We start from the raw sequence: 20,216 nt of genomic DNA on the forward strand, positions 1-20,216 counted from the left end.
AATGGATATATCATGGAGGTAGGGTATATCTACTAGCTTATTGTCGATAAGGAACCCTTGATCATGAACACCAACGTATATGAAACTTTACCCCGTCGTTTCAATGGTGACCTCACCCCATTCCACAACCACCTGACTAGAATTCACCCGTCTATTTCTAGTTCTTGGTTCAAGACTACACAGTCTTTGTCATTGCAAATTTTATTCCACCATATGCATTATTCTCACAGCTATTTTGACATAAATCCAACAAATTAGGGTCGGCTTTCCTAGTACATGCAGGAATTATGTTTAAAGTTAACAGTCCCTATCAAATTATGTTTAAAGTTAACAGTCCCTATCAAATACTGAGCTTTTAAATACATGTACATGAATGATACACACACGCCATCAATTTGCCACCTATGATCTGCAGGATCATAATATCTATCTACTGTTATTTGGCCACCCTAAATAAAATACTGAAATGTTTTCCAGACACATGACCAAATAGTGAGCTGTCTAAAATCTACAAAATACAATCATCCTCTATTGAAGTACATTAAATCCTCATTGTGAGATAAGATACAATGGAATTTACAAAGCTCAAGAGCTTTCCTGGTTGTTTTCCATTTAAATTTGTCGGTTGAGAGGCATCATGTAAAATCACAGTGAAGATCCAGGTTCCCTGTTGAAATTTCTTGGGCAAATCTTGTCTCCGGTCAACCACTAATCTTGACCGGTAATCTTGGTCCAGTTGGTACCACATTCCCTAAATCCATTCTTAAATATCTATTGTTCCTCCACATTGTGCATGCATTCACTAAATGTAAAGCCAGATAAGAATACATGTGCATATGGCGATAAAGGGCTTTGACATCCCACAATGATTCAGTTATCAGATTGATCCTGCAAATCTTGATAAACAAAATTCACCTTCGACACAAAGCAAACTGGGCTAAAATGGAATAATAACAAGGGCCTAACAACAAATGTACAAACAAGACACCAGTTAAAGTTTGTTGAAGTTTATCTAGTCACCTTTGACCTATGACTGAGAAATACTGTCCCCTACCGCATCCATGATGACAGCTTGTACATGTATGTAAACTGTTCATGTAGGGCTTCTAACAAGGGTATACTGTAACTTGTAGTGACCATTAACAACGGCAGCTATAACATATATTTTTTTTGGATATAGTTGTTGGCTACAAAAATTCAAGACTACATTTGATTGTTCAACACAGAGCTTGTAAGTCAGTCCTGACATGTGCAGTTTGTCTGGCATCTATGATCTGCTCTGACTGTCAAACTGAAAACATCAACAGAATCTATGATGTGGAAACTCTTGAATCCTGAAGTATAGGTTTACTGACAGTAGTTTTGGCATGGACTCTCTATACAAGAAGGTGTATGGATTATGCATGTTAAATAAAATTCTTTGTTTGCTGTCTGTGTGCTGGTTGGTTTTCAGAAAAAATTACGAAAACAAACACAATGTTAATACTATTACAAATAAAAATATTATTTTTCCAAAGGAAACCAAATAAAAATTGAGCTTATGTTAATACACCTGTGTTTTTTGTCTGCATGCTTGTTTTTTTTTCCCTGGCGGGCTGGTAGGTTTTTCAAAAATCAAAGGATGGCAAACAAAGAATTTTCTTTAAATGCCTGAACTGATGTTCTGTTTTCTACATCTGTACAACAACGTTTACAAAAAAATTTCTTTACTGAAATAAATACATAATACAATGACTGGTACAGTCAGTCAATATTGGAAAAGAATGTTTGATTTGTTTGGATTATTGATACTGTTGCAATCAAAACTCTGTTTGCCAGTGTTTGGCTTTGAATAAAAGGTGTGATCAGTTTATACGCTCTTAACAAACATAGCTATCATCTTCTGGATCCATACAAGTATATGGCAAGGTGACGGCAGGAGCCAGCATGAAATTACCTGTTTTGTGCCTATTCAGATTAGGCTGTAGTACAAGTACCATTAAATTCTTTGTTTTGTGTCACAGCATCCATACATTTTATTCGATTTTCATGATAGAAAAAAATGGATTGTGAATACGGTGCTACCACACAGCTTTTCTGCCCACAAATCTTTGGTTCACAAATTTTGTAAAATATACTTTGAAACACCTGCATGCTTGCAGAATGTTACATTGTAGTGTTAATTATGGAAATGAAAAAGAAGTTTCTGCTGTGATTCTTGAATGGGCACTCATTTGTAAAGATAAAACTTGCATGTGTAAAGTATCATGAGTGTTTTTGAACTGCTTTACCAACCTACCCATATAAATTTTGAGTGGTTGTAAAAACAAAGAATTCAATCACCCTGGCCTTATGATCTATACTATCTTGATTGCACTTGAACTGTTTGCCCTCCCCTTACAACCGAACCCATCATTTTTCACAGGTAATGAATCTGTGAGGTGACAATGCATTGAAGTGAGGGCAATTAACTCTTGATTGTTTCATGACGGATGATGATCACTTTCCATGGCTTTTACTGTCAGTGAAGGTGACAGACTCAGTGGCTCCTGCTGCAATTACTATGAATATTGGAAATAATTGTTTCAGGAATCAACTTGAACTCCATCAAAGGACACTTGACAAGGTATCTGTATACAGGCCAGACTATTTGTGAGTACTTGTTGTTTCTTGTTTGTTCATGGCAGCTTGGAACAAAGACAATAAAAGAAGTGTTAATTGACCACTTCTCAGTGATGACCCCATGTGGGTACAGGCATAGACAGGGGGGTCATTCCCCTCAACCATAGTCCCTAAAAAAAACCGTTTCCCTTAGGGTCTGTGCCTCAACTGTCTCTGGAGGGAACGTGCTATGGTATAGGCATGGGGAGTCCGAAATTAAAATGTAACTTTCACATCTTCTGAACTCTCTGGGTCAAAATAGAAATTTCTGTCAATTTCTGTGAGTCAATTCTGTACCAAGACATGAAATAAGTACAATTTTCTTGAGTTACAGAATGCAATCTTGAGTGAGCGGCACATCAACTTGGCTAAACTCCCATGGATGTCTCTCTTAATGAGGACTCTCTCAGTGAATAGTTGAGGCTCCAAGGTGGAAAGAAGGCTGGTACTGCACATGAATACAATTCCTATTTTATTTCACCATACAAACATTATTATGGCTGGCTGGAGATAATCGTTTCAATCAGTGTAACAATAGACCTCATCCACATGGTTTTGTTTTAATTACTGCTTTTGTCTCCCGTAACCCTCATCTATTAGACTTTTAGAGCAATACATGACCTTCAAAGCTATGTAAAGGGACAGCTCAAACTTTGTTACATCATTGAACCATGGAGCTTAGCTCCATGATTGAACCCTCTATCATACAAGATATTTGGGTAGTTATGAAAATCTGTATGTGGTACCCCTGTATGTATGGCACATGTACAACAATTAATTTTTATGTCAACGTGAGTTTTTGTACATCAGTAAATGTTACTGCAGACTGGCTTAGTCACAGAACACACTGATGCTACATGTGGAATGAAAAGACAGGGAACAGTTTGCCCACTGTTATCTATGTCTACACACAGGACTTCATTTGTTGTATTCTGGTACTGAGAGTATGCATGGAGGCAAAAAGTCTCTTTATACCTCTATGGTGTGTGTGGCTTTTTGAGATGACGTGTCTGTTTATAGTGTGATCAACATCATTATGTCAGAATTACACTTGAAGCATTCAAAGACCGGAAGTTCCTGCATTTAGCATTTCATAAGCTGAACACTCAAACCTTTTACAGAGCCAAAAAACAGACTTCAGCTCAGAGACAATTTCAAAGAAGGTTTACATTGACCATGTGATGGGATAACTGAAACTCTGAAGAGAAAACCAGGGTCCCAGGGCAAGATATTGACAATTGTTTTTTATACAAAACCTTGGCTACAATTAGAATCAACCATGAAGTTTTGTATCTGATCAAAATAATCACTTACCAGTATTCACAAAATAAATTATTGAAAAGTTTTAAAAAATACTGCCTTGATCTCTGAATGATTCAAAGTTGAAGTCTCACAATAAGTGAATAAAACCGCACTGTTACACACAATCCAATTCACATGTACAGCTTCAAAGCACTTTGCCTTGACTGGCCTAAGTTGCTTTGCTTTTCTCAGCAGCAGAGTTACTGGCTGGACATCACATTCAATGCAATATGTACGCAACAGCCTACCACTAACCTTGGATAAGGTCTCTTTTTTAAAAACATCACAACGCACTAACCTGACACTAATGAAGTTCATTTCTGCAATGTAGCAATGTACTCTGTTTTGATATATATTATATATGTATGCCCAAAGATTTGGAGCCCTGCCCTGCAGTTAAAAGTCTGTCTGCAACTTAGCAACTATCATTTGATATAAGCACAGTTTGTTGCGAGCGCTGAGACTATATGAAGCAACCAGCACCTGCTATGAAAACACTACATGGCATTTCCTGTTACAAGCATTTATCAAATCTTTATTCTGACACGTTTCTGATATTACTATGTACTATGTATGAATAAATGAGGGCTTAGTCGCACCATTCTAATCTTTTAATCTTACATTTCAAAGCCAGATAGGGATGTTTGTGTTTGCACTGGAATTACAGCTTGCCAAAATCAATTAGCAGGTGACCTAAATCTTTTGAATAAAGAAAAATATCAGACATTATGCATCAGTAGGTATCTCGGAGTTACATTTTGAAGTATAAAAGGTGAATATATTCATTGTTGACATGTAATTACACTCAAAGCCCTTAGGCCGACAATATGTAACCAACAAGCTGACTAAAGAAGATTCTAGACAAAAATATTACATTTTCTGTTTGTATTGTTTTCCAGTTTTCTTTTATTCCAATTTTGCTCAAAAAAAACCCCAAACAAATGGGCTGTACCAAAATATACTGGTAATGAATTACAATGTGCTAGTTATGATAGGATGTTACATTTATACCCACTATCTGTACACAAAATTCACTCACCCATCCCATCTTGAACTACAGGGATAGACCCTGCAACCTGAAAGTAAAACTCAAGGACAACCCCATGCTACTGTCAATAGTTACCTCTTCTGAATGTATATTCTTTTACAGAGTCTATAAACAGATTCAGCCTGAATTTACCTGGTGCTGTCTTCTCTGTACAGAGCTCTGCTACTAACATGGCTCTTGAAATGAGTGGGGTATTACATACATCATATTTCTTAGATATTATCTTGCAAAATGTCTAGAGTATGTGAATATCAGGTGTAAATGTTGAGTTAAACATAACTGAAGAGAGTATGATTATACATGTAAAGCAACAATTCCTGTACTTCACAATCAAGGTAAAATCTAGAATTTTAATTGAAATCAAGTTATTACATGTATGTCCACAGGGGGCTTCATCCAAGAAATAAGATTTCTCAGTTTGTATTTTGGATTGCAGGGCGTCTGTTACACATGTATAAAAGTCCCTGCACATTATAATAGATGGTGTAAACTTCATGCACCAACTTGAAATGACAGCAACTGATCTAGCACTTTCTTTCTTGTATGATAGATAGTATAGAATGTGTGCAGAAAAAAACTAACCACTGACATAGATGAGAAGATGTGCGCATATATGATAGAAAATTACCAATAATATGTACCCTTGGAAATCATATATGGAGGTAGAAGCGAAACTTCTTCCATGTTAGATATGTATAGACAAAGCAGACCTCAGATGTCATAGATTCTTTACAACAGCATGAGTATACAGACACAGTTCAAACCTAACAAAGCAATGACAGTAAGTTTGGCACCAATCTACTTGAGTAATTCTCCTTTCTACCTTCGTTCAAATGGTTTACTCTGACATTCAGCAAATGCAGTGAAACTTGAGTGGGCAATTCTCCACTCCTTGCGCAAGAAATTCTGTGAATGTTTCTGTATACATACATGTATGTGTGCGTTACATGACTGTGTTGTGTTTGGATCGGTGGCTGGCATTCCTGTTATTCAGTGAAGGCAAAGTGCTGCTAATGAACGCAATTACAAACACAATCAGACTCATGTACTCTGCTATGCAGAATATTCTGCAGCAGATATTCTAGAACTGTGTAAACTATCCAGTGATTAAGTCCCTGCTACTTTTTTGCTAGCTGTGAGGTCTGCTGCAAACAACTAATCTGACCAAATGATACTTCAAGGATATGCAGAACATTGAGCTACTTGTACCAGCCATCCTGAAACTCCTTCACAACCAGGTCTAATTGTTTGTTTCTATCGTTTTCTATAGCAAAGCTGGACTTCCATGAAGAGAAAGGATGGAAGGTGTAACTATAAAGTGCTGTAAACGCCTAGCAAGTCACCTACTGCAGTGCTCTCCATGAGAAGATTAAAGGGGTCACTAGCCCCTCTGCTTTGGTAGCAGTCAAGAATAGCCATGTTAGCAAAAAAGTGTTTATAAAATGTTTGGTAGCTCCATGATAAAATTTAAATTGCTTTGCTCATTAGCCATCCCTCTCGTATTTGTAGTTGTTGAGAAAACAGTTGACTTAAATTATGTAAAAGGCAGCTCCGTAAAATACCTTTTGTTTTGTTAACATGGGAAAGACCAATCATTTCTAAATAGGGGAGGGGGATTTGTGTTCTTGGAGGGGGCACATGAGTTGGAGTAACCTTGAAAATGTTGCAGAGTTGCCAGGGATAGGGAACATCAATGCAGTGAAAATTGGGAAGGGAGTTTTGAGATATGTGGTCAAAACAAAGAACCCCTCAGTCAGTGGAAAATGACAAGTCCCTAACCAAGATGTGGTCCCTGGATACACCCTGAAAACTTTGATGGGCCTTTTTCATTCCAGCATCCACTACTGAATGGCAAAAAGCCAAACTTTTCAATTTGGATTGTTAGGATTCAAATTCAAACTTAATACAAATATACATAAACTAACTCATAGTACCACTGTTTTAAGGTTGGTCTTCAGGTGAAAGTCAAAAAAATGGGAGCAATGTCATAAAGTACCCTTTAAATTTGCATAACAAATGGTCCCATGGGTTTCCTTAATAAGAAATGGCAATTGTGAATCTTAAAAAAAGTTGATATAATTTTTCAAACAAACATTGCAGTGAAGAGAGGACAAAGAGTTTGATTACAGATTAATGATAAATTATGCACTTATCAAAATACAGAGTGGTGTCCTCTGTACATTTGTCAAATTGATTTTACAGTAGATTTGACTGCCTGAGGTTGGCTCAAAGGTCTGCCTGACTGATAAAAACATTACCAACACTGGCATTTATTTGATGTGGCTGATAATTGTACAAGAGAGACATTTTTTACAACTGAAGAGACTGGTGGGTTTTTTCCAACACTGGGCTAGCTGCTTCAGGCATTTGATACATTTGTACATCTTGGTGTTTGTACCTGAATGCACTGTTTTCTTTAGTGTGGCCAGAAAATTCTGAAATGTAATCACTGTTTCAAAAGATATCTTTAAGAGCCTGTTGAGAAAAACACTGTAAATACTTGGATTCAACACCCCTCAGCAGTATCTGAGTTTGTCCGAATGTCCAGGTGCCAATTCTTTACAAAGTCTAAATCTACTCTTTTACAGTGTCTAAAGGAATCACAATTTGGCTCAGCATTTCTCAAAAACACATCAAGGTTTATTTCTATGGCATTAAAATCCAAGATTTTTGTGAAGATGTTCACTACATGACAAGACGCAGACTCAGAGGGGAGATTCACATTTTGTGACTTAAAATGATATTGTTAACATATGTAAACATTACAAATTTTTTGAATTGGTTGGATTTTGATTTACAGTATCATGAACCATGGATGTAAAAAATAGCTGGCACGCGGCAAAAACAACCTGCTGTCGGCTAAAATTAACCAGCTGTGAAAATATCAGTTGAATGAAAAGAAGGACATTTTGCACAAATTTAATGTGCCCACACACTACTTGTAACTACTTGTACTCTTATTTTTGCCACCTGTAACTCACATTTTCTACATCCCTGTGAACAGTCCAATACACATACTTTTAGTTCATCACTTTTGTCATTCTTGTATTGTACTACAGTGACAGGCTTTGGAAGGACATGACGAGACAGTGGCGCTGTTTTTGACCTTTAAACATGTACACTTAGATTGCTCCAAGTCTGTGAGCACATAAATATCAAAACAGCATAAACTGAAGGAATAAACTTCAGCAGATTTTCGCATTAGTGGTAGGCTGCTGTGTAGATCATGGGGTGAATTTGTGGACTAGGCCAGCCAGTAACTGTTGCCAAGAAAAGTCAAGTGACTTGGGCCAGTCTATTTAATGTCTACTGTCACTGTTAGTGTATTTCCTGCAGAAAACAAGAGTGACAGTAAGAAAAGTCTGGGGTCAACAAAGAGCTATCACCATCCTGGCATTGGTTTTAAAGGCAAACAAGCAGAGTGTTTACAATGGAACAAAATCTGCGCCCCACTTTCCCTGAGAGCCATTCAATGGCTGTTTTGCAAAACATACCAACATCTATGTGAGTGTGCCTTCAGTCAAATATTTTAACCCTTTCTGGCATCCCTTGGGTGCCTGGTGAATCAGGTCCACTTTACCTGAAAAACCATGATGTCTGAAGAAAATATTGGTGTTGAATTGGGGAAATAGCAAAAAACTTCTATACATGTACAGGTCTTTGTGATGAATGCAATGGCACTATAGATTCAATTGGATACCAATGACCAATGAATTCTCAATGGAATGAACTGTAAACATATACTGTAACTCACGCATGGTAGACTTTGAATACCGTATTTACTGAGAACATGTATACTGTATGTTAAAAGTGTACGTATCTCGCCCTGACAGGAATTTTTCTCAACAGCCAATTTACATGTACATACAAGTAAAAGTCTTTTAACTTGATAATAAACTTGATTTCCATGCATTATTCTCTAAAAAGTTTTTCCATTGAAAAGTTAGATAACCTGAATTACAGAAAATGAAACTGAAAACTTGTGGAAGTACAATTTTTTTCCACTTCTAATATACATGTTAATTGTAGTATGTTGGCTTCCATAACCTTGATTTGTTTACAGTGAAGCCCTAGAGAGTCTATTCATTTGACAACATGTCTGGCAGTAAATTCATTGTGACAGACAAGTACAGGTGGATACATGTACAGGTATCTCATTGGTGGTGGCACAGTGCAGTGCTGAGTGTGATCTCATCTGTCAGCCATATCTATGAAAGTACAAAAAAGTATCTGAAAAACCAGATGTACCGAATTTTATGATTCAAACAGTAGACTAAGCACTGTTCAAGACCTGTGATGGGCTTAGTGACTGTCTCTGTTGCAGAATCTCTGTAGTCAGAGACAGTTATGTACCATTTATCGTTCAATCTACATTATTATTACTATTACAAAACTCAATCGATTTTTTCAAACACAAAATTCTCCAATGGCCTACATGTAGTTAAAGATCAGTAAGATGAAAGAAAACAATTAGCTTTATCATGTCATCCTTTGAAAGTTCAAATGTAATTAAATCGATTACATTTACTAAGACAGAAATTTACGAGCAACTGAAAAGCAAGGACCATCTTGCTTCTCAATCTCAGCATCATGATTCTGGTAGATCTGTGTGTGGTTGACGTACATCACAGAAAAGAAAAAAGTCATAAATTCTTCAGTAGACTTGCATATAATTTTTCAATCTGCAATTCAAGAACCTTCAAAAAATTTCATTTATGAAATGCTCGTTGGGCAATTATTAGATTATTCATCTGTAGTGCAGAATGGATTCAGAAAACGCTAAAATTTCAGGTTTACCTACACTAGGAGTGTTTTTGAGTTATCTCAGAGCATCAAAGTCTGTTCAGTGTTATTTGATCTTATTGAATCTGTGTAGAAACATGTTTCAGCACAGAATGAGGCAGAGTTTTTATCTGTCAAATTGGAAAACCAAACACTGGTAGGTTTATGTACAACCGCTAATTGTTGTGGCTTCATTCTCTTGGTTATCTAATGAGATGGGTGGGTGGTACAACGTGGCTGGATGTCCCTGATTTTGATATGTTCTATCTACTATGTTCCTTTATCACATTCACATGTAGCACAAGTACAGTACACATGTTCTGGTAATGATCAATGCAGATCTAAAGATCATCAGCCATTTTGGGATTAATTACTACTTTATAATGAAACATAGACTGGCCCCCAGCCACTTGGCTTGTCTCACCAGTGCAGTTACTGTACAGCCAGGGTGTTCACCCCACGATCTAACCACCAGCCTACCACTTAGCCTTTCAGTCTGCTAAGGTCCATTCCTTGAATTTATTCTGTATTGATATTTATAATTATATACCAATATCTAAATGAAACACAAAATTTGCCAACTTACACAAATAGCTTCACAATCACTGTGACCTACAGCCACATCATATGCTGTTTCAGACATACATATGCTCATATGTTATTGTTGATGATTTTTCAATGGACATACATGACCAATTTGTATATTCTGACATACTAACAGCCTTATTGAACAAAATTTTTGCAAAAAGTGAAGTTTTTATCAACTTCATAATGCGATCTATTCTAGAACTTAGGTGTTAGTTTAAAACTGGACATATGACATATATATGTACAGTTCTGAATATATCAAAATTAAAGATGCTGAAGAATATGTACTAAGTCAGGGGCATTTGTCCCATCCTTAATGATACAGAGTGCCTTGAATTCATGGTAGTGTATAAATTTCGTACAAACGATGAAAACTCTACTATATGCAATTATTGTAAGACTATACAGTGAATGGCAGGCTACTCACATATTTTACAGGGTTCTCCACAAGGGGATTTTGAGGGTTGGGCCACCCCTCTGTTTTGGGAGCATTCTGTTCATATGTTAAATACAAAAGAATGCATTTTCACAACAAAAGAGTATGCAAATAAAACACTGTTATGTAAATTGGCCAGCCTTACATTTTACGACACTGTGGAGAACAGTTTCACTAATAGAGTATTCGTTTGCTTTGCGAATAATACATATTTACTACATCCATGGTTCAGAACTGTATTACATCCCTACTACCACAGTCAAAATCTACACAAATTCAGTATTCAGCTTTTCCTGGAACTAACAGATTTGCACTTTTTGGCTTACTGTACATTTATAGTTTGAAAATGTTAATTTTGCTGTAAATGATAACATTAGTTGATTACAAAAAATTAAAACACTGTAAGATGATATAGCATTTATCAATTACTAGTTCATCACAACTTTCACATTGTTCTAATCATAGTTTGCTAGCTACAGTACAAACCTCTCGTGCTAAATCCATAATTATATCATATGGTACCAGTATATTGATGGCGCAAATACAGCGATCTGATTGGTCGAGAAGCGAAAGGAACCATGGTATATTGGCGATATACCACGGCAGGCATGCGCGCGAGCTCTCAGCTTGAGTAAAACTCCGTTTTTGACGTTCCACGCCAGAATTTCAATATACTGTTATGATATAATAGCAATAAAGCACACTCAGCGATGGTATACCACTCGATTTTGACCAGTTCATTCCATATATGCACTCGCTATCACTCGTGCATATATGTCGTGAACTGGTTAAAATCTCATGGTATACCATCACTGGGTGTGCTTTATTGCTTAATTAAATCACAGATTCTCAGGCACATCTCTTCTGCAATATGCCCTTGGCTGTTACAACGGCAATTACCAAAATAGGAGTAGTGACAATGTGTCCTTCTATGCAAATATAAATATTCTGATTAAAGGGGAAGTTCACCAAGGATGATTTTTACATATGTGGTAGCTCTGTGGTCATTTACCCAGGAAAAACTATTTTCACCATTTATAACTCGTAGGATTTTTTACAAAAAACGATAAAATAGTACAGGAAGTTGCCCATGTAATTTGAATCATGGGAAAAAAGCTCCAAACTTGGAGCTTGCACCATGTGATATGGAAGGGACCATCTTCAGACGGGTATGGCCCCCACATTGTCCACTCACAGTAACACAGTAGTAAACAGCAACACAAAATCTGACAGTGGAAAGTTTATTATAAGTGATTCATTGTTTATGCAAGGATAAACAGTATAAACAAAAATTATGTAAATACGCACAGCCTAGTTTAAGCATGCATGAGTGGACAATGCCATACCCATGGGAAAATGGTCCCTTCCATATCACATTATGCAAGCTCCAAGCTTGGCGCTTTTTCCCATGATTCAAATTACATGGGCAACTTCCTGTACTATTTTTATCGTTTTTTGTAAAAAATCTTGCAAGTTATAAATGGCGAAAATAGCTTTTCCGGGGTAAGTGACCACAAAGCTAGCACAAATGTAAAAATCATCCTTGGTGAACTTCCCCTTTATAAAAATACCTGCAATATCTGTCTGAGTGTCAGGTTCTGTAGGATCAAGGTAATAATGTTTTTTCTTGCAGTGTACTGATAATGGAAAAAATTTCCCAAACAAAAAGATGTGTAGTATGGCTGGTGTACCACGAAATGTTCTTTGGCAATTTCAAGTTCTGTCGAGGTCCCCCTGATATCAATTACACAGTTTCTCATTACAAGGTCAGTTCACATGAATGAATCTGAAGGGGTGGTCTCTTATTTCTGTAAATTTTCACAACCAAAGCCTTCTTCATTCGGCAACTTCAATACCACCGCTCATTTACCATGTACTGATTGAGAACAGGCCTACTGAAGGTTGTGGTTAGCCAATCAGGTAGCTCTTTACATGTTGACACACTAGTACAAAAGGTTACGGTTGCTCTGATTGGTCTGAATACTCGTCTTCTCAGATTCAATTCTTTGAGTGGTCATGTACATGTAGACTGTAGTGTGAGAGTTGATGTGGCTGACATCACCAACACTTTGCAAGTCAGACAACGTTTTAATACAGTCATATTCAAATCAACAAAGGCATGTATGTAAGAAAAAGAAAGCTGTCATTGGGTGGCTTGCTTTGTAAAGGTACTGGTACCATAAGTCCAACCAGTTGATGACAACTGTCTGGAAAAACTGAAGTTGAAGAGCGCAGAGAGATTAAAAGCACACCCTAATGTTTTGAAAGCAATGGTTCTCAAAGCCACTCACAGCACTTGGCAAAAACCTCTTGAGAGGTGTAAAGAACATCAAGGAGTTTGAAATCTTATATCCCCAACTAGTGGTACACCTCTGGCTAGAATTTCATCCATATCTTTCTTCACCTTCAGTTTTCTACACTGGAAGGTCTCCCCTATAAGTCAACAAAACCTTTGGGAAACGACTGGGTGTTGTTGCAGTGGCCGGGGCGACGAGTGATCTAGATATGTCTCAGTCTGTAAATGAATTGGGTATTTTTATCAGTCATACAAACATTTTTTGAGTTTTCTTTTTTTTTTGATACAGCAACACATAATTTACTGTATTACATGTCTTCTAATTTTCCTTCCTGGATTAGCAAGCTGATAATTTATGAGCAGAGATTTCACAAGCATAGGATCCGGAAGGTTTGCAAAACAAGTCATCGTTGATGACACAGTCCCCACTTGTTAATGGGTGCTTTGATTACAGGTCCTCAGAGAGGATAGAGTCCTCTTCATTAGGTCTGTGATAAAAATACTTTTCAATAAATTCGCTTGATACATGTCTGAGTTGTAGTTCAGGAGATGAAAAAATCGTAATAAAATGCCCACATGGTGGCCATATTGGATCGAATCACAAAACAAATCAATGTGCATATGTATGACATAGGTCAATGTCCTTGTACCAAGTTTGAATGAATTGGTTGAGATATGCCTGAGTTATGGCTCTGTACATGAAAAAATCGTAACAAAATGGCCGCATGGCGGCCATATTGGATCGTATCACAAAACAAATTGATGTGTATAGCTATGAAATTGGTCAATGTCCTTGTACCAACTTTGAATAAAATCAGTAGAAACATGCCTGAGTTATGACTCTGTACATGAAAAAATCGTAATAAAATGGCCGCCTGCTGGCGGCCATATTGGATCGTATCACAAAACAAATCAATGTGCATATGTATGACATAGGTCAATGTCCTTGTACCAATTTTGAATGAAATTGGTTGAGATATGCCTGAGTTATGGCTCTGTACATGAAAAAATCATAACAAAATGGCCGCACGGCGGCCATATTGAATCGTATCACAAAAAGAATCGACGTGCATATCTATGACACTGGTCAATGTCCTTGTACCAACTTTGAATAAAATCAGTTGAAACATGCCTGAATTATGGCTCTGTACATGAAAAAATCGTAATAAAATGGCCGCCTGGCAGCCATATTGGATCGTATCACAAAACAAATCGACGTGCATCTGTATGACATATGAAGTAATCCTTGTACCAAGTTTGAATGAAATCGCTTCAGGCATCTCTGAGATATCTGCGTGAACGGACGGACGGACGCACGCACGGACGCACGCACGCACGCACGGACATGACCAAACCTATAAGTCCCCCCCTGGACGGTGTCCGTGGGGACTAATAAAGACTTACATGTAATAGCTAACTGTGCAGCTAATAGCTGAGCCAAACAGTCCTATTGGCTGTGGTGGTGCATAGGCAATAGCAAAGAACTTGACACATACACGTGTAGGGCTCTAATGGTGGAGGCCAAGTCAAACATTCTGAAAATATTCTGCCATCTAACACTTTGAATATAACAATCAGTGCATGACTAATCTGGAGAGGTTACATGTATAAACCACTAGGATTAACTACTGGAACAAAAGTTGTAAAATAGGCAATTCAACAAAATGCGCTACTCCAAGTTAGAACCCTGACAATTTGATCTTTGATTAAATATCTTAAATTAGACAAACAACAAAATATACAGCCTGCCAATCTGACCATTTGAACTTTAGAAAAACAATAACTCCCAACCAGCCTGTGATTGTACATGTTAGGAACCCTAAACCACAGAATACATGTACATGCCTGCATCCTCAGTTTATAAGCATATATCTTATCAATTTATTTTTGACTTATCTGTCCATTGACAGGATATTTACAACCCCAGTGTTTGTTTTATTGTAACTGGACCATTTTTATATGAAATCTTGATCTTCTATTAGATGGATGAGATTGCCATCCAATGAGTGACCTAAATCTTGGTCAAGTTTCTACCTGTTCAGGTACAGTAACTGACATCATGGTTGAACTGATTTGCTAGGTACAAACACAAAACAAGAATTATCTCATTATTTACATACATTGTTACCTACATAATATCACAGATCCACATTTTATAATGTCATTTATTTGGATATGCTTTCCTTTTTTGTCTTTGATGCATTGCACAAACCCCCCTCCCCAAAAAACGATTCTAATAGTTTTGAAAATCAAGCATCATCACCTTATTGGATAAGTGACGAAGAGTTTTTTTTTATGTCTGAACAGAAGCCACAGAATAAGGCAAAACCACAGAATAAGGCGAGTGCCAATCCTTGAACATTGTAACACTTTTCAGTTATAACTTGAATTTTTTCTTCTCTTCTACTCTAACTAGGGCAACTTTTATGCTCAAACTATATGAGTATTACACTAAAATAGAATTATTTGAATGATTATCTTTAGATATTGGAAATTCATGTAATCTGGCGATACTAGACATTTCATCACTGCTTTCACTTTAATATGAATGTCTTCAAGACATTGAGATATTGCAACAATGCAAAGCAAATGTATGTCAATGTCACTGTTGACCACAGAGTCAATAATTTTGACAAATATCTCAACTAATCTTTCTCACAGCGATTGACAAAGAACGGCTTCAGCTTACACTGTAGACAGAGCACTGTCACTAAACGCTCTTACCTAAGCAATTTGAAACCTTGCAAATATTTCAAGTCCTGTGAAATTTCCATGAAAGTAACAAAACATTTAAACTTTTCCACACTATTCTATGTAGCGGGAGTACAATTGGGTTGAGAACTTTGACCCAAATAACATGAATAAGTGTTTGCCAGTGGCATGACGCTCAACACATACAGTAAGAGTGAGTACTGTATGTCTATAAATAGATGACTAATCCAGCAACATCACATTTCTTCTGAAAATTTCTCTGAAATAATGAATTAATCCAATCATTAATTGAGAGGTAAAAATATCAACCTCACCTATGTATTCTTTGAAACACCGCAAATTGAGAATCAGTTTTTTAGACCTCATTTCATCATGGTCCCATCAGAAGGATATGCTATGAATTTGCATAAATTCACTACCTTCAGTTTCTGCCTCGCTGGAGTTCTTTTCTACTTCCACTCTGTTTTTAGTCGTGGTTATTTACGCATAACTGAGGACAAAATTGGGAGCAAATACCTCATACATTTTACATGCAGCACCATCCTAGTAGAGATTATTTGAACAGATTCTATGATGCAATTTCAACACTCCTATCAAAAGGTAAAGAGAGGAGGTTATAAATTTTATTATATAGTGGACTTTGTTCAGGTCTATGTGCTAACTAAAGCTAGGCACATCATGTCGTCGGGTTCCTAATGTCATGTTTGCCTTCCCTTGAGTAGTAATGTGTGTAGTCATAAATAACTGGAATGGACTTCATGCAACAGTCAACTTTTTATCCTACGTACTGAATGGATTTGTGTCGGTGTACACCTGGATGCAGAATGATAAAGTGTGCATGAAGAAGACTGACTGACTGATATTTATATGACAATATTATCCAAAATTTGGCTAGGTTGAAAATTTTATGATAAAGTGTGCATGAAGAAGACTGACTGACTGATATTTATTGGACAATATTATCCAAAATTTGGCTGGGTTGAAAATTTTATGATAAAGTGTGCATGAAGAAGACTGACTGACTGATATTTATTGGACAATATTATCCAAAATTTGGCTGGATTTGAAAGTTTATGATAAAGTGTGCATGAAGAAGACTGACTGACTGATATTTATTAGACAATATTATCCAAAATTTGGCTGGATTTGAAATTTTATGATAAAGTGTGCATGAAGAAGACTGAATGCTGATATTTATTGGACAATATTATCCAAAGTTTGGCTGGATTTGAAATTTTATGATAAAGTGTGCATGAAGAAGACTGAATGACTGATATTTATTGGACAATATTATCCAAAATTTGGCTGGGTTGAAAATTTTATGATAAAGTGTGCATGAAGAAGACTGAATGACTGATATTTATTGGACAATATTATCCAAAATTTGGCTGGGTTGAAAATTTTATGATAAAGTGTGCATGAAGAAGACTGAATGACTGATATTTATTGGACAATATTATCCAAAATTTGGCTGGGTTGAAAATTTTATGATAAAGTGTGCATGAAGAAGACTGAATGACTGATATTTATTGGACAATATTATCCAAAATTTGGCTGGGTTGAAAATTTATGATAAAGTGTGCATGAAGAAGACTGAATGACTGATATTTATTGGACAATATTATCCAAATTTGGCTGGGTTGAAAATTTTATGATAAAGTGTGCATGAAGAAGACTGAATGACTGATATTTATTGGACAATATTATCCAAAGTTTGGCTGGATTTGAAATTTTATGATAAAGTGTGCATGAAGAAGACTGAATGACTGATATTTATTGGACAATATTATCCAAAATTTGGCTGGGTTTGAAATTTTATGATAAAGTGTGCATGAAGAAGACTGAATGACTGATATTTATTGGACAATATTATCCAAAGTTTGGCTGGATTTGAAATTTTATGATAAAGTGTGCATGAAGAAGACTGAATGACTGATATTTATTGGACAATATTATCCAAAATTTGGCTGGGTTGAAAATTTTATGATAAAGTGTGCATGAAGAAGACTGACTGACTGATATTTATTGGACGTTATTATCCTAAATTTGGCTGGGTTGAAAATTGAAGTACCAGTATGACCATATGGATCAAAGCCTACCTGGCACCTCATTAACGTGTTAACCCCCCCCCCCCCATCCCAAAAATCTAGCAACATATTTATATAATGATTGCAATTTCAAAAGAAGACAAAAGATAGAAACACCTAATAATCTTCTTAACACCTCAGTTAATCCCGATCCCCCATTCCCCCCCACCCCCCACCCCCACCCCATCCCGCTTCGAGCCATGGAGCCACACAGGTTGTAATGACACCTGGTACAGTCCCTCAACCGCTGACGAAGGGCTGTGACGACAATGTGAAGCCTGTGATCACAGTTCGTGGGTGGAGGGACTGTCCCTCTACTGGGCTACAACACCGTCCCTCCACCCAGGGACGGTGACTACAACAAGGAGGCAACACACATACCTCAATGCTTACAAGAACCACTGGGCTAAAAACTCACTCCTAAACTAGGGAGTGTAATTTTCGGTGTCATCTGACACTGTGCATGGACAGTAGATTTCGTTTTTACAACCTGTACGCGCTGTTACTTCCCATTGCAAGTTTCAATAGTGCTGCCATTCCAAGCTAACTCCATGCAAGTACCCTGTATTTGAGCGAGCACGCACCCTTTTGCTAGTCTTTAATATTACATTTTCATGAATGACCTACCACAAAGTTATGTTGTTCGTGAGCAATGAAGTTCTCAGTGACTGTGGTGTGGGAGGGACCGCCGTGGTGGGCATGAGTGCTGCCAGTCACTTTTGAGCTTTATGTCCTCACTGGACAGATTCAGTGAAGGGGGGGGGGGGGGGGGGGCAGTTTGACGGGGTATGCTCATAGCTTGAATCACAGACACGGTCTCCGTGCTTGAGTCATAGACAGGAGAAGCACTGCGCACTGCATCATGCATCGCCCACGTTGTGTTGTATGACAACAGTCGTTTGGAGAGCTATTCAGCGTGGGACTATTCGCCCCATAGACATGTGGCAGAAGCGAGAAATACCCCAAGTCTGGAAATGAAATGGCTATTTCGTATAGGGATTGTGCCACCATGTCATCTTCGACGTTCGATTTTACCGTGAAAAGTAGCAAGTTAATCTATCATGTAACCGTCGACCGTTCCCTATCATTCTCAAAATTCATACCTGGTACTTGATTTGCTTCACAAACGCTCTTTTCGTGTGATTTTCGGCCGAATTCGACGGACACGGTCACCTTACAGTGGACGTTGGGCACCTCCACTTTACTGACGTTAGCGCCGCGTACCCATGAGGGGTGACTGGAAGGTTGTGTCATGCCTTATGTTTTGGCGACGTGTCTTCTGAACTCGGCCGAAAATCACACGAAAATTCATACCTGATACTTCATCTGCTTACAACATGCTCATTTCCTGTGATTTTCGGCTGAGTTCGAGATAAACCTGGCCAAAACATAAGCGTGAGCAACATTCCAGTCATCCCTCATGGGTAGGCGGCGCCAACGTCAGTAAAGTGGAGGGACCCAAGAGGTGACCGGAATGTTGCTCACCCCCAGGTTTTGGCGAGGTGTCCGTCGAATTCGGCCGAGAAAACGAGCGTTTTTGAATCAGATAAAGTATCAGGTATGAAATTTTAGAATGATAGGGAGCGATCGACGGTTGCATGATAGATGAACTTGTTAATTTTCACAGTGAAATCGGACACGGAATGTGACATGGCGTGGTTTTTATAGCCATTCTGTTTCCAGACTTGGGGTATTTCTCGCTTCTGTCACACTGTCTATGGGGCGAATAGTCCCAGCGCTGAATAGCTCTCCAAACGACTGTGGTATGACGGAAGGTAATCAACCGTACACTGCTCGACGCCAAAAGTACATGTAGTGTACACAAAATTACTGTAATAATTAACTCTGTAAATTTTGAAACAGTTGAAAATCGGTTACACATGAGCGTCAAATTTGAAACGCTTAGTCACGAAAGTAGGTAAGAACATTGATTGAGTGAGACCACCGGCTGAAGGGAAAGTATGTCTATCTGGTCGTTACATTACATGATAGGCCCCGATTAAAAACTTCAAAAGCTGAACGGTACCAGCTAGGTGGGCAACTCATAAATCTGGACTCTCAAGCCGAAGAGATCTAAATGCATTGGAGTGCATTTTCAACCTACCTTCAACCGTTCCTGTATGGCTATCAATTATCGCCGAGTGTGAGACTAGACTTTGTAAAATTAAAGCCAAAAATGTGTAACTGTTCGACGGTCTTCTTCTCTCCATGTTCCCTGTTACACCATTTGCACGGGATACACTCACGCAGGCATGGGTCACCGAAGAAACTCGAAATCGTCTGCATTGGAGGTTGTTGTCAAAATAGGTCCAGATTTGCATAATA

At 37.7% G+C, this 20,216-nt stretch overlaps 1 protein-coding gene across 2 annotated transcripts in view; it reads right to left on the reverse strand.

Annotated features, from left to right (window-relative positions):
* LOC139119773 (uncharacterized) overlaps nucleotides 1-20,197 on the reverse strand; it is a 66,365-nt gene extending 46,168 nt beyond the window's left edge. Inside the window, exon 1 of one of the 2 annotated variants that reach the window (XM_070683657.1) lies at nucleotides 19,996-20,197. In XM_070683657.1, coding sequence (XP_070539758.1) covers nucleotides 19,996-20,101 — 106 coding nt within the window. In that variant the 5' untranslated portion in view covers nucleotides 20,102-20,197. Of the gene's footprint in view, nucleotides 1-18,994; nucleotides 19,164-19,995 lie in introns of those variants that run through there. The other variant, XM_070683658.1, reaches the window with a different exon arrangement.
* Nucleotides 20,198-20,216: the final 19 nt, after the last annotated feature.

This window comes from Ptychodera flava, chromosome 20, assembly GCF_041260155.1.
Source record: "Ptychodera flava strain L36383 chromosome 20, AS_Pfla_20210202, whole genome shotgun sequence".
Classification (NCBI taxonomy): Eukaryota; Metazoa; Hemichordata; class Enteropneusta; family Ptychoderidae; genus Ptychodera; species Ptychodera flava.